The 15720-nt window shown below is 39.2% G+C and overlaps 1 protein-coding gene across 2 annotated transcripts; it reads left to right on the top strand.

Moving 5' to 3' along the window:
* The first annotated feature begins 233 nt into the window (after positions 1 to 233).
* Positions 234 to 14962, top strand: LOC118588237 (vomeronasal type-2 receptor 116-like). 2 transcript variants are annotated; one of them, XM_036194450.1, is made up of 6 exons: positions 234 to 433; positions 3107 to 3360; positions 3739 to 4580; positions 5829 to 6056; positions 9599 to 9722; positions 14043 to 14962. In XM_036194450.1, exons 1-6 carry the CDS (start codon positions 234 to 236, stop codon positions 14960 to 14962), a joined length of 2568 nt encoding a protein of 855 aa, XP_036050343.1. The 2 variants fall into 2 exon arrangements, with proteins under 2 accessions (XP_036050343.1, XP_036050353.1); XM_036194460.1 differs by having other exon boundaries at positions 3107 to 3398; positions 3777 to 4580.
* Positions 14963 to 15720: the final 758 nt, after the last annotated feature.

The following is a 15720-nucleotide window of genomic DNA, read 5'->3' as shown; positions in this document are numbered from 1 at the left end:
TTTTTTTTTAACCTCTAATGTGGACCTCAACTGCAGAGCCCTAGGTCAGAAAGTGCTTGACATTCCTCCAGGGTATGGAGCCATCTGGAGAGCAAGGCATCTTATCCACATAAATGATCTCTCTAGTAGGAAGCAGAAATAAAAGTAGATGTGTATACATGAGTATCCATTTGATAAACTGTTCTGCATCCACAATCCACACTACTGGCTTAGAGATTTGGAGGCAGGACCTGATGCTCACTCTGAGTTTCTTCTACTTTGGGCTCCTGAACATCCCCCTCCTCATGTCCAATTTCATTCACCCCAAGTGCTTTTGGAGAATGAAACAGAATGGAGACAAGCATGGAGATGTGGTGACAGGTTGTGTCTTTTTTCTTGCTCCAGTGCAGAGCTCAATGGAGAAAGAGTATTTAAATTTTGTTCCAGATGTGCCGTAAGTGTGTTTTCATTTTTCATGTAAATGTCATGATGTAAAATGCATGATAGGGGTGTGAATGGGCAGAGCAATGCTGGGAACTTCTGTCCTTTTCTCCCAACCTTATCACCAAGAACTGACACAAAATATATTTTGATTTTTAATAATCACTGTTTTCCCACTATCAAGCTGAGAGACTTTTTAACATTTTCTTCCAATTAGCCTGTTTACAAGGCTGAAAGCCAAGTTGAAAACAGCATTCTTTACTTTGATCTATCATAGGTAGCCTTCCCTTTCATAGGGGCCATTGTGAGGTGTTCAGTGTTGTCCTAACACAAGAAATTCCAGACTACTACAATGAATTCAGCAGTCACAAGGTGAGTTCAAGTCTTTCCTAGAGTCTGCTAATGTCACATTTATCTGTGTGTGACTCTAATGCAGATGGAGTTTGTGCCACTCCTCACTGGGGAGTTATTTCTCAAACACATCATCTTAGACCACTAGGCCATCCCATTAGCCCAAGTAATCATTGTTTCATAAAGTTGTATGTGTGCAGAATTTCGTTTCTTAGTTGAACAATACTAATCCATTGATGTAAAAGCCAGTTTGTGCCAGCAAATGCTGGGTTTGTTGTTGTTATTCACTGGAATCAGGTATGGTGACCTGCTAAACATTATTCTTTTTGCTCAGGAGTGATTTGCCCATCCAGGATATTTTGTTTTTCATATGAACTGCAACTCTGTTTTTCTCTTTATACAAAGAATGATAATAAAATTTTGCTTCCCTTGGTCTTTTTCTGTGTATTTGTTTCTTTTTAATTTTTCATATTTATTATTATATCTTTATTTATTTTCTTGGTTTTACATTCCACCCAAAGCTTCTCCTCCCTTCCCTCTTCCCGGTTCCCCACCCTCCTTTATTCTCCCAGGCTACCTCCTCCTCCACTGTTTATGTTTAGGTACAAGCGGGTATTCCATAGACATCAGTGAGCCATGGTATATCACGCAGTAATGAGACCAGGCAGGCCCTCCTCCACCAAGGTTATCTGAGGCAATCTGGCAGGAGGAATGGGTCCCCAAAGCAGGCAACAGCATCAGAGATATACACGTGTTCTCACTGCTGGGAGTCCCACACGAAGATCAAGTTACACAATTGTAACATACAGGCAGAGAGAGTCTAGGTCAGTCCCATGTAGGTTCCCTGGTTGTCCTTTCAGTCTCTGTGAGCCTTTCTGAGCCCAGGTTAGTTGATTCTGTGGGTTTTCTTGTGGTATCCTTGACATCATTAAGTCCTACAATCCTTCCCCCCCAACCTTCTGCAGGATTCCCCATGCTCTGCTAATGTTTGGGTGTTACAATTTGCCCGGCCTACAAGATATATTGGGGAAAAGATGGTGCAGAAATTTTGTGAGTGGCCAACTCCTGACTGGCACAGCTGGAGACCCATGCCCAGAGAGGGAGTTCCCTCATGTGAGCCAGGACTCAGAAGTGGGATATCTCAGAGACCTAGGATAGAACCAAACACGAATGGCAAAAAAGTCAGTGGAACGATTCCTGATGATATTATGCTACACTCTTAAATTTGTGTCTAGACCAACTGTCTTAAGAGAGGCTTCACCCAGCAACTTGTGGAAACAGACGCCCATTTGGTTTTTGATGTTTATTTTGTTTTTCATTTTTGCCTTTTTCTCCTTTTTTGGTTTTGTTTTAAAGATGATAGAGAGAAAAACAATATAGAGGTAGGTGGTTAGGGACTTGGAGAGGACCAAGAAGAAATTAGGAAATTAGGAGAAAATAAAAACATTAACAAAATATACTCTAGGAAAAAAAATCAGCTTAATAGTTTAATTTCCCCATATGTAAAATGGAGAAGAGACAGACTGCTCAACAATGCTTATGAAAAACCTGCCATCCAGAGGTTGAAAAGAAGTATCTCCCAACCATTGTCCTGTTCCAAAACCAACTCCAAATGGATCAAAGACTTTAGTGTATGTAGAGAAGCCATGAATTTGATAAAGAAAACAAGGAGGAAACATTTAAAGATATCAAATAACTCAGGAAATAAGAGCACAAATTAACAAACATAATTGTATAAAATAAATTTTGTCTGTATTCAAAAACATTATGAGCAAGTTAAGAGACAGCCTACAAACAGATGGAAAAATATCTAATGGTATACTAGACTGAAGAATGTATAAATTTTAGAAGGAAGGAACAAACTGGGACTATGGACGTGGGTCAGCCGCTAAGAACACTTGCTGTTCTATCAAAGGATCTGAGTTCAGTTTCAACCACCCATGTTGTCAGTCACCTCAAAACCACTTAAAATTCCAGCTCTGCAGGATCCAGCTTCCTCTTCTGGCCCCCAAGAAAGCTGCATTCTCATGTTCCCTACAGATACACATACATATTTTTTATCAAATGTGCATCCAGTACTCATATAGCCAAGTTGAAATTCTCTGTCAAAGTGGACAAGAACACATTTCTCATTTTTGTGACATCCACTCGCATCAATTTTTTAGTTTTTTTTTCAAGCTCCGTAGCATCTCATGTTTTACCAATTTTACAACACAGGAGAATTTGTCAAGCTTTATCTGAAACTGACATGAAATGCATGATAGTCCTTGTATTAACTATAAAGCGTTAATCTATAGAGCTTTATCCATAGTAAACCTTGTGATGTTATTTTCAGAATACCAAATCAAAACTACCAGTTTGCTCTGCCTTTGGCTTTTGCTGTGGAAGAAATCAACAGGAATCTATGTCTTCTACCAAATGTGTCTCTCATATTTTACTTCTTCACTACTGATGATGGTGAAGAACAGACACTTCAAAATTTCATAAACATTGCTCCAATAAGGCATAGTATCCTGCTTAACTACAACTGTGAAAACGCGATCAAATGTCAAGTAGCAATTACAGGACCAATGTTAGCAACATCCGTGAGCCTGGCACCATTTATGCAGCTCTACAATTATCCACAGGTGAGGTTTTTTGGGTGGGAATGTATGGAATATTTCTCCTTAGTTGGCATAGCCTGATGCTATGGAGAGTATAAGAGGGGCATTGGCTTCCTATTCATGTCAACTAAGTTCAAGTGTAATTAATCATGCACTCAATGGGACATTCACAATTCATTGTTTGATATGTAGATGAGAAGAAGAATTAGCAGTCAAGGGGATTTTCCTTAAACAAACCGTAGAAAGTGATTTTTTCATGTTTCTATCATTGTAGTATAACTGTAGTAATAGGGAAAAATTGTCTTCCTGTCATTTCAAACTGGTGCTTCACATACCTCAGGGCTCCCATTGAGATTTCTGACAGTCTTCTACATGCTGCTCCCTGTGTTTTATGTCCTTCAGCTCACCTATGGACCTTTCCATCCCATCCTGAGTGATCATGAACAGTTTCCCAATCTGTATCAGATGGCCCCCAAGGACACTGCTCTGGCCCTGGCCATGATCTCTTTGATGATTCACTTCAACTGGAACTGGGTTGGGCTGGCCATCTCAGATGATGACCAGGGTCTCCAATTTCTCTCAGATCTGAGAGGAGAAACTGAAGTCAAAAGAGTCTGCTTAGCCTTTGTGATCATGATCCCAGTCAACATGGAGTTATACATGTCAAGAGCTGAAGTGTATAACAACCAAATTGAGACATCATCCACAAATGTTATTGTCATCTATGGTGACACAGACAGCACTCTAGCTGTGTGCTTTAGAATGTGTGTATCACAGGGTATACAGAGAATATGGGTCACCACCTCACAGTGGGATGTCCCTACAAGTAAGAGGGACTTCACCCTTGACTCATTCCATGGGACTCTTGCTTTTGCACACCACCATGCTGAGATTTCTGGTCTTAAAAATTATGTTCAGACATTGAACGCTTCCAAATACACAGACATATCCCTGGCAGGACTGGGGTGGATGTACTTTAACTGTGAAGCCCCAGCATCTAACTGTAAGACACTGGAGAACTGCTCATCAAACGTCTCACTGGAATGGTTAATGCTACAGACTTTTGACATGGCCTTTAGTGATGATGGTTATGATGTATACAATGCTGTGTATGCTATGGCCCATGCTCTCCATGAAATGCTTCTTCAACAAGTAGAAAACCAGCCAATCAACACTCAGATAACACTGGATTCTGACTGCTCACAGGTACTGTATCTTCCAATGGACGGTATTTGGTAAACATTTTATTCTGCCAAGGAAGTAAATCTAGATGTGCTTATAATCCTTTAAGACAAAATCAGTGGTGTGGAAGACAGAATTTTTCAATGTAGTTCAGTTGTTTTGTTACAGACGACCTCGACATTGTCAGAACTGTTCCAATATTGCAAACAGAGTCAATCTTTTCTCATAAAATCCTTCCAAGATGAGACTTTGTTCTTTTATTTTGTTTTGGGGACAGGGTCTCACTGTGTAGCTCTGGCTGTCCTGAAACACACTATGCAGATGATACTGGCTTTGATATCAGAGTTTCACTTGCCCCTGCTGCCTGAGTGCTGGGATTAAAGCCTGTGCCATCACACTCAGCTGTGACATTGTTTATTAATTGTCATATATGTGGTGGTCACTATAGTGGATGGTTTGCATAAGTATATTCAACTGATTCTTACCTGTTGCAGGCTCTGGGGACCTTACTCTGTCGATTCTCTGAGAACAATAACACAGGAAATAGCACCTAGATTCATTCAGTTCAGTACATACTTGTGTGCCTGTGTGTGTTTCTCATTTTCCATATGTCTTTGTGTATGTTTCTGTGTACATGTATTATGTGTTTCTGAGTGTCTACATATGTTTCTGTATCTTCGTATGTGTGAGTTTAGATGTGCTATTTTCCATATATGAATATCTCTCTTCTCTCTCTCTCTCTCTCTCTCTCTCTCTCTCTCTCTCTCTCTCTCTCTCACAGTGTGTGTGTGTGTGTGAGACTGTGGATATGAGCATATTTTGTTATGTGTACATATGTCTCTTTGTGAATGTTTGTGTCTATGTGTGTCTCTCTTGTGTGTTTTCTGTCTGTATTTGCCTGTGTGTGTTTCTGTGTCTTTGTGTGTATTTGATTGTAGAGGTCTGCCTGTATGTGTGTGTTAGTGTATATGTAGTGGCTGTATTATGTGTGTGCCTCTGCATGGGTGTCCGTATAGAAGTGTTTGTGTGTGTGTATGTGTGTGTGTGTGTGGTGTAGTGGTGGATATTTATATTTGATGGTTGTGTGCATTTCTTTGTGTTTCCCATGAGAGAACTAAAATTCTAGGAACACAATGACTTTATTTATTCACATGCTTTCATTGAGGTTCTCCCTTCGGCACCTTCAATGAAGTTGCCATAGGATGAAATCAGAACAGATTTTCAGACTTAAAATAAGGGAATATGCACTAAAGAATGTTTACCATCTTTTAGCTTCACCTATTTCTGAAGAATATGCACTTTGTTAATCCTGTTGGAGATGTAATAAATATGAATCAGAAAGAAAAACTGCAAGCAGGGTATGGCATTTTCCATATTTGGAATTTTTCCCATGGTGTTGGATTTAAGGTGAAAATAGGAGAATTTAAGCCTTATTTTCCACATGGTCAACAGCTCCATTTATATGAAGACATGATAGAGTGGGCCACAGGAGCTAGACAGGTGGGTCTGACCAATATGTACTGATGTGCACCTCACAGTTGTAACCACTGTCAAGTGTGGCCATTTGGGTTTCCCTGTGACTTAGTGAAATTAGATGGATGGTCATGTAAAGACTCAATTTTAAACTTCTAGATGATGTTTCTTCCCTTCAGATTTTAAAATATATGATTTTTAAAGTAATTCTCTGAAAATCTAAGCCAGACATAGATGTAGTTTTACCATATCAGAAACTCTCTGATTTGTAAACAAATATAAAACTGGATGTGACCAATGTTTGATATTGTTCCCAGTGAAGTTATTAATATTCCCTTGGTACCTTTATGATTACTACCCATTGCTTTTCTTCTCTTCTGTGGAACCTTTAAGCCAGGTGCTGAAAAGTGTGAATTGTAAGGAAAGATTTGGAACAAAGAACATATATGCAAGTCATTAATTTATATTCTATAATTTTATTCAAGCACTTTGACTAGGAGGTCCTAAATTACCAACATCTGTAACAATACATTAGCATTTTCATGGCCCACCTTAGATATTTTATTAGTTATACATTTTTTTTAGACTTTTTTATGAGTGTGGATATTTTGCCTCTATATATGTGTGTTCCATGAGTATGAGGTGGCCTAGGATGCCCAGAGAGGGATTAAGATACCCAGGAACTGAAGACAATTTTGAGCCTAAGTGTAGGAGTGTGGGATTGAACAGTGAGTGTGATAGATTGCTGAGCCACCTCTCCAGCTCTGAATCATAACTTCTAAGGAATCCCTCACTAGTAGAGCATTTATTTGCACCTTAATTCTTGTATAACTCATTCAAATAAACAGACAAATGAACAAACAAACAAACAAAATTTGTCTTCTTTTCTTGTTTGGTCGGACAGGCACTCATAGTCATAATAATTTGGCTTTGAGGATATGTGTAAATAAAATATCCCATTATGTGTTCCTAGGTATATTATAGGTATTTATTCAGGTATGTCTAGTTTTATAGTATCTGAACTAGATTGCCTACTATAATGCTGTGTGTTGAATTTGAAAGATGTTAACTTCCAGAAAGTCTGCAAACTTAATCTGAAGTGATATTTCAGGTTCCTCAGATAGAGTTAAATCAAGAGTTAATGTTCTATTTTCACAGTGATGAGAAAATTATGCTCAGAAAACAGAGCAAATAGGTTGAAGTTTTAGCTACTGGCCTGTACCACTAGATCAGAGGCAAGCAATGAAATCACAAGCTTGCTTCTACCAGGCCTAACTTGAACATTACAAAAACATCAGCAAAAGGATAGTAAGGACTAAAACCAACCCAATATGTGCCCTATTCCAGATACGCAAATTGTAATGCAGAAACGAAACTTGCAAACAGTGAGTCAGCCGGACTCCAAATGACACAACTATAGGCCTACATGACAGTGAACTCAATGACATCCTAAACAAAGACTTCAAAGATTAATTGTAAGAATGTTCCAGAAATCAAAGAGCATACAAATTACCCCTAAGGATAATTTAATTAGATCACAAACACTTGAAAACCATAAGGAATTGAGTGAAGATGTGACAGAAATTCAATAAAGGTACAATAACAATGAAGAATTCATACTAACATTTTGAAAATGAAAGGCACAACAATTCAAATAACAAACTGTATAAAATGTCTTAGTAAGAGAATGTCTCAAGTAGAAGACAAGATATCAGGACTTGAAATGCACCAGATAAATTTTATTTCAAACTATGACAAAGACAGAACAATAGGAAGTATGAAGAAAACACAAGAGACTTAGAAGACATCAAGAAAAGATCAAGTATGCTGGGAGGCAGTGGCACACACCTTTAATCCCAGCACTCAGGAGGCAGAGGTAGGCGGATCTCTGTGAGTTCAAGGCCAGCCTGGGCTACCAAGTGAGTTCCAGGAAAGGCACAAAGCTACACAGAGAAACCCTGTCATGAAAAATAAAAAAAAAAAAAAAAAGAAAAAGAAAAGACCAAGTTAAGAAAGCACAAGCATATGAGGAGAACAACATGTAAGAGGCACCAAAGGTATTTCTAATAAAATTATAGCCAAAATTTTACAAAATACAGGAGGGAAATATGGCCATTCAGATACAGGAAACAGTCAAAATGCCTAACAAACAGGTTCACAAAAGGACCTGCCTCTGTTGAATATTACTAAAAATCTGAATTATTCAGATTAAAGAGGAATTGGAGGATGCAAGAAAGAAGTCAACTTCATTGAAAGGCTCCATTATAATAACATAGCTTTCTTAACAGTCACTTTAAAAGGATGTAGTATCAATTATGCGTTTCAAACAGTTAGAAACAAAACTTCCAATTTCAATTACTTTATAATGTCAGGAAGCTAGAAAAACTTGCAATGGTGAACACAAATTGCAGGAATATGTAGCTACTGGAACAGCACTAGGGAAGACCCTTGAATAGTGTCTTTACTTCACACTGAATATTAAGTTAAACAGTTGATGTCACAAGAATGTATAGACTACACTAGATCACTAGACAGAAAGACGAAGGTTAGAAATACATAAAAACTCACAAAACCACAAATTGACTAGAATCACCAAACAACTTTCAATAATAACTAAATTTAAAGAGTTCCACTCTCTAATCAAAGGACACAGACAAGGAAAATTTTTTTTAAACCAACAGTACATAAAGAAGAGCAGAGTTTTAGCAGTAAAGGAAAAAGACTATTCTAGGTAAAATGAATGGGAAAGAAGAAATTGTTCAATCTAATGAACATGGATGGAAAAATTCTCAAGTAAATACTGGCAAACAGATCTCCACAGAAATATTAATCTCTACGCCCAAAATGACTTTATTACAGGGATTCAGGAATGGTTCAACATATAGAAATAATATATCACATATTATACTCTAGGACAGAAATCATATGATTATCTATAAAGATACAGGAAAGGTATTTAGCAATGTCCAGCATCTCTTCAGGGAAAAACAACAAATAAAAAACCTGAATCCCCTCTTCTCCCAAAGTGAATAGAAAGAACATTTCTTGTCCAAAGAATGTTCTGTAAGACAAAGCATGTACAACATTGTACTACATAGAGAGAAACTCAAAGCATTTGCATTACATTCAGAAATGGGACCTGGTGTGGTGGTGCTTCCCAGAAGGAATGAGCAATTAAGAAAACAATTCACTAATGTGATCCGAGGCCAGATAGATGGAGACAGGTTCTCAATTAAGTTTCACTTTTTCTGTTGTGGCTCTGCTTTGTGTCAAGTTGACAAAAACCAACCAGCACAATGGGTGGGTAGGGTGTACAGTTCAGGCATTCCAGTGGTCACACAACGTAAACTTCTAGATATTCCTGAACTTTTAGTAGTTCGGACACACCTCAACATTTCATCATTTTGTTATCATATATTCATGTGTGGCCTTGTACAAAGTACTGAATGTAAGTGTTCACTTAGGTCATGTATAGAAAGAAAACTTGTTAACTACTCAACATGATGAGATGCTATAACTATTGAAGGAGTAGTCAACTCCTGGCTCAGCATCTGTCTGATTTTCCTCAGATGCCCTCTGCTGTGTGCAGTGTTGATTGTCAGCCTGGATTCAGAAAATTCCATCAGGAGGGAATGGCAGCCTGCTGTTTTGATTGCATCCCCTGCCCAGCAAATGAGATTTCCAATGAGACAGGTAAGTGTTTACTGCAGGGAGAAATCCTTCACATTGACTGACTTCTCCTATACACACTGTGCCATTGAAGGGGCCTGGAAGGGAGCTGCACTGCTGTGTGGCCAAGAAGAGTTCACTGAAAGCAGAATGATAGACGCCAAAAAACAAGGTTAGTACATTTGGAGAGTTTCCCAGAACTATAAGGACTCTATGGATTAGGTCTTTATTTTAGTTTTGCAGGTGGTGCTGTCTATGTGCTGAGTTTTATAGTCTGAATGATACTTCTATCATGGAATTAAGCTAGAGCCTGTGGACCTACTACGTTCTGTGACCTGTTACAGCACAAATAAAATCTATTCCTTTCCCAGTTTTGTCTTTACAAGTATATGATCATTCATAATGTCCCCATAAATAACAAACTCTGCCTTCACATACATCTTTGACTCATTGTAAATTCATCACCAGTAGTATTTTCTAAAAGAAAGTGTTTTGAAAAATCTAACAGCCCTGTGAGGGAATTCTACAGTATATCTGTCCCTATGCTTATATCCCTGTAAAGGTACATGTAGACTAGATTGTAGTCAGAAGTCTTTTTAAATATTTGGTTATTCATTTATCCTCCTTGAATGTATGTATGTGTTTCTGTGTGAGTTCATGTGCAGGAGATTATGGAGGCCAAAATAGTGCATAAATAGTCCAAAAAAGTGTAACTTGAGTTACAGTCAGGTATAAGCTTCCACATGAATGCTGAGTCCAAACCCTTGTTCTCTGCAGAGCTGTAAGCATTCTTAACTGTTGAGTCCTGTCCTGCCACTGCAGTCATGAATCCTACACAACTTGTTCTTTTTACTGCCCACAAACATTGCTGACAAAGAGAGATTGTATGACAAAGAGTCGTTGTATGTTGGGATGGTAAATAATTACTGTGTGGTGGTAGGCTTGCTGTTTATACAGCATTTGATGAATGGCTGGTATTTTGTGTTGTCATTTAGCTGACAGGTGAGTGGGGAAGACAGCATGAGGATGTGAATTCAGGGTGGTACCATAAGGCTGAAATGGGAACCTGCTAAGGAGCCTTAGGGATGATGCAAGGGCTGTTGCCTCCATGGGAGGGAGGTTCCCAGAGAGTTTTGAGACTGATGCCATTGTAGGATGTCAGGTGACTAAAGAGTAGGAATTGTGAGTAAAATTACTAGAAACAGCTAAACATGGGACAGCATTTGATTTCATATAAAAAAAAACCTGTGGATACATGTGGACACTTGATGTAGAGAAAGACAGATGTCCTACTTAAGATTTTTGTACATGGTAGCAATAAATGTCACAATACTATAAATAGAATAGCTTTGTAGTGAAAAGAAATAGTCACGATTATTCCAACGATAGGGTGGCATTCTCAATCCACTGGTTATTGATTTGGAGATGGTAAAATTCAAAGGTGAGGCCAGAATTGTTTTTTATTCTTATTGCCAGTCATTGTCTACAATGCAAAGAATATTTAAAAAGAAATTTAAGTGGCTGGAGAGATTTCTCAGTGGTTAAGAGCACTGGTTGCTCTTCCCGAGGCCCTGAGTTCAATTCCTAGCCACAAATGGTGGCTCACAACTCTCTGCAATGAGTTCTAGAGCCCTCTTCTTGTGTGCAGGCATATATGCAGGCAGAGCACTGTATACACAATAAATAAATAAATCTTAAAAGAAAGACATTCAGGGTCAGTGAGAAGAGTTAGCAGGTAAATCTTTTGTCACAGGCCGCCGACCCGAGTTTATCCCAGAATGCCCATTGGAATGAGATGGAACCAATTCCTACAAGATTCCTTCTTGACACCTTGCACTTTACACACACACACACACACACACACACACACACACACACGCACACATAAAAATATAAACAGATTGTTGTAGCTGGAGTTATCTCCAGTCCCGCCTGGGCTCACAGCCACTGAGACCCAAATAAACATACAGATGCTTATATCATATAAACTGTTTGGCCTAATGGATCAGGCTTCTTGCTTTCTAGTTCTTATATCTTAAATTAATCCATTTCTATAAATCTGTACCTTTCCACATGGTTTGTGGCTAACCGGTACTTTACATCATGTATCTCATAGCAGCGGCTGGCAGTGTCTCCTCACTCAGCCCTTCTGTTCCCAGAATTCTCTCTTTGTCCCACCTATACTTTCTGCCTGGCTACTGGCCAATCAGTATTGGTGAAATTATTAAGGCAATTCCACGTAGTTAAAAAGAGAGGTTTATTTTGTGGGGTAACTTACAAATGAAGGGATAGGTAACAGGGTCTGGTAAAGGTGTAGCACAGTCCAGGGGTGTTTTCTGGAGAACTCTGCTTGGTCTTCTTCCAGTGTCCAGGGTCCAGGAACCAAGAGAGCTGGCTCACCTGGATCTTGGGTCTTCAGGGTCCTCTCTCAGCCCTGCCTTGTAGGTGTGACAGTTACTGAAGCCTCAATGGGGGTTGGAACTTCCAGATCAAAGCTGGAATGGCTACCCACTACAAATCAGCACTTCATTTATTAACCAATCAGAGCAACCAATTCACAGCATATAGATATCCACAGCAGATTGTAATAAAATAGTTTTAAGATAATAACTATAAAAGGCATTTATAATAATAAATATGAACAAAAATAAACAAAAACGTTATGAATATTTGAATTAGGTATCTGTAGAGGTCAGTAAGTCCATACAGGGTCATGTCCATGTGAAGACCACCGGGTGCCTCTGATGTCCTATGTACCAGAGTCACAGGTGATAGTGTGACACTTGACATTTTCTGGGAACTGGACTTAGGCCCCCTGTAAGAGCAGACCATGTTCTTAACAGCTGAGCCATCTTTACAGCCCCTTAAATAACAACAAACAAAAAACTGTAATCATAGCTGACTATAAATGCTAGGTTGGTTATTTTTCATGGAATGACTTAAAATCCTGGAAGCATATCATTGCTCTCCATTATTATCATCAATTTAGCACAATTATAATCCTATTTTCTTTACTTGCTGTGGTGGAAATTACAACTTATGAATGGGGAATTATTGTTCAATTAAAATATTCTGTGTTACCACTCACACTTGAGTGTTCTCATGTTGTCTTGTTCATCCTTTTTTTTTAAACCAATAACTCCTTCACCATTGAGTACATTAATAGAACCCAGGTCTGTTGAAGACCACAGAGGTTTCTTAGTGAGATCTGAGCTAGCTTTACCAGCAGAGCTGCATAAGTTGATAATTGGACCTCAGACATGGGTACTAGGTATTTGGTAGGGTCTACAACTTGCTTGTATCTAGCAAGGGGGAGGTCTTTGTCTCCCACCTTGGCACTGATATAAAAAGCCCTTTGGAATAAAGTTCTGGGCTGGTGGATTAGGAACTAGGCTCCTCTGAGGCTATCCTATGTTTCTGTCTCTCTCTCTCTCTATTTCCCTCTATATTTCTATCTAAATCCCTAATCCCTCACTCCTCAAGAATACCAGGGGGGAAGGGGGGGCGGGTCCCCCACACAGGTCTCATAGAGAAGGAAATTAGGGCAGGAAGTAGGTGCTGTGTGCTCACTAAGGTGGTGGTATAAGATACAAGACTTCTGGATGTAATGTATGTATAGAGTTTTCTACCTTTAGTAGTAGGGTTATTTCATTTTATAAACTGTTGAGTATCACTATTCCCCGATGAGGACACAACTAAGAGCATCATATTTCATTAATTTATCTTTAGAATTTTGTTTTTGGTCTTTTTTGTTATTTTGTCTTTTTTTCCCCCAGAGCTGAAGACCGAACCTAGGGCCTTCCACTGAGCTAAACCCCTAACCCCTAGAACTTCATACATAATTATAAAGCCTCTTTCTCTCCCCATTTTAATTCCCACACATCACATGCAACAAAAACTCTGAAAGTCATGAGCTCTTCTTTATTTACTATATTCAAGCACTCTTTTTCATTTACTGTTTCACATTCATATGCACTTGCACACACGCACTAGATCCTATTTGTTGTTGCTCGGCTACTCATGTGTTTGGTGATGATCATATGGGAATAAAAAAAAAAGCTATAAGAGGTTTCATCCTGGATAAGACCAAGTCTCCAACTCTCATGAGGGCATCACTTCTAATTCAGGTAGAAAGATTCATGTTATAGTGTATCAATAGGATCTGTGTTTGTCCTTGAAGAAGATAGGCATTATGAAATGGAAGCATTGTTCATCAGAAAATTCTCAATTTCATCTTCATTGATAAAGCATGTGGATGTTGCAGAGCTTACACAATACACTGATGTGGGCTTTCAATAAAAAATGCTGATGTTCCATTAAAAATACTTTTGCTTTCTGCATCAGATGTGGATCACTGTATGAAGTGTCCAGAGGACCAGTATGCCAACACAGAGCAGAACCACTGCCTCCACAAAGATGTGACCTTTCTAGCGTTTGATGACCCCTTGGGGATGACTCTATCTTGCATGGCCTTGGGTTTGTCTGCATTCACAATTCTGGTTCTTGGGATCTTTGTGAAGTACCAAGACACTCCCATCGTGAAGGCCAATAACCTCACTCTCAGCTACATCCTGCTCATCTCACTCATCTTCTGTTTTCTCTGTTCCTTGCTCTTCATTGGCCATCCCAACTCAGCTACCTGTATTCTGCAACAAACAACATATGGAGTCATATTTACTGTGGCTGTTTCCACTGTGTTGGCCAAGACAGTTACTGTGGTTTTGGCCTTCAAAGTCACTACTCCTGGAAGAAGGATGAAATGGCTCCTGGTATCAGGGGCACCAACCTACATCATTCCCATCTGCACTGTCATCCAAATTATTCTCTGTGCAGTTTGGCTGGGAGCTTCTCCTCCCTCTGTTGACATTGATGTACACTCTGAGCATGGCCACATCATCATTGTGTGTAACAAGGGTTCAGTAACTGCGTTCTACTCTGTCTTAGGATACCTAGGCTCTCTGGCCCTGGGGAGCTTCACTATGGCTTTCTTGGCCAGGAATCTCCCTGACACATTCAATGAAGCCAAATTCTTGACATTCAGCATGCTGTTGTTCTGCAGTGTCTGGGTCACTTTTCTCCCTGTCTACCACAGCTCCAAGGGTAAGGTCCTGGTGGCTGTGGAGGTCTTCTCCATCTTAGCCTCCTGTGCTGGCTTGCTGGGATGTGTCTTTGTCCCCAAATGCTACATCATTTTGCTAAGACCAGAGAGAAATTCTCTTCAAAAGTTAAGGGAGAAAACATTTTCCAGAACTCAAATTTCATAAATTTTAACTGACAAATGTAATGTTGGTACTGAACAACCTATTAGGATATGATGCAAGATTATTCATTAGCTAGTGACTCTCACTGTTTCTTCTAATGGTGTTGTTTATCAGTGTCATGTCTACAACTTTTATCTACTTTGTCTCCCACAATCTTCCACTTAGTCCCCCATTTTTATAAGACATGGCTGTTTGACATTAGTGCAGAGTGGTAATGTTCTATTTGTCTTGTATATACCATAAGATTTAAAATAAAATCTGAGGCTTCTTTTTGATATCTTAGTGAATGTAAAACTTAGACAGCACATGAATATTGAAAGAATCTGAAGGGAGTTTGTGAACTCATATTTGCAGATGAAGAAAAAACAATGCTAGCCCTTATAGGGGAAGACTGGAGAAACCTGATGCATCCTGGTAGTTAGAGGAGTAGAACTTAGGAGCGAGAGGGATGTTTCAATAAACAGATATTGCAGAATATTGCAGAAGCTGGAGAGATGTCTCAGCAGACAAAATCATGTGCTGCTCTTGCAAAATGGCAGAGTTCAATACATAGCCTTCATAAAATGTGGTTCATACCATCTGAAATAGTAGCTCTAAGGGGATCAATGTCCTCCTTGGGCCTCCAAGACTCATACACACACAAACACACACACACAAACACACACCACACCACACACACAAACACACACCACACCACACACACACACACACACACACACACACACACACACACACACCCACACCAGAATCCAAACCCTTTC

The sequence above is a fragment of the Onychomys torridus genome, chromosome 1, assembly GCF_903995425.1.
Source record: "Onychomys torridus chromosome 1, mOncTor1.1, whole genome shotgun sequence".
In the NCBI taxonomy this organism is placed as follows: Eukaryota; Metazoa; Chordata; class Mammalia; order Rodentia; family Cricetidae; genus Onychomys; species Onychomys torridus.
Note: the sequence above shows the minus strand (reverse complement) of the source record. Positions and strands in the feature narration are given on the sequence as shown.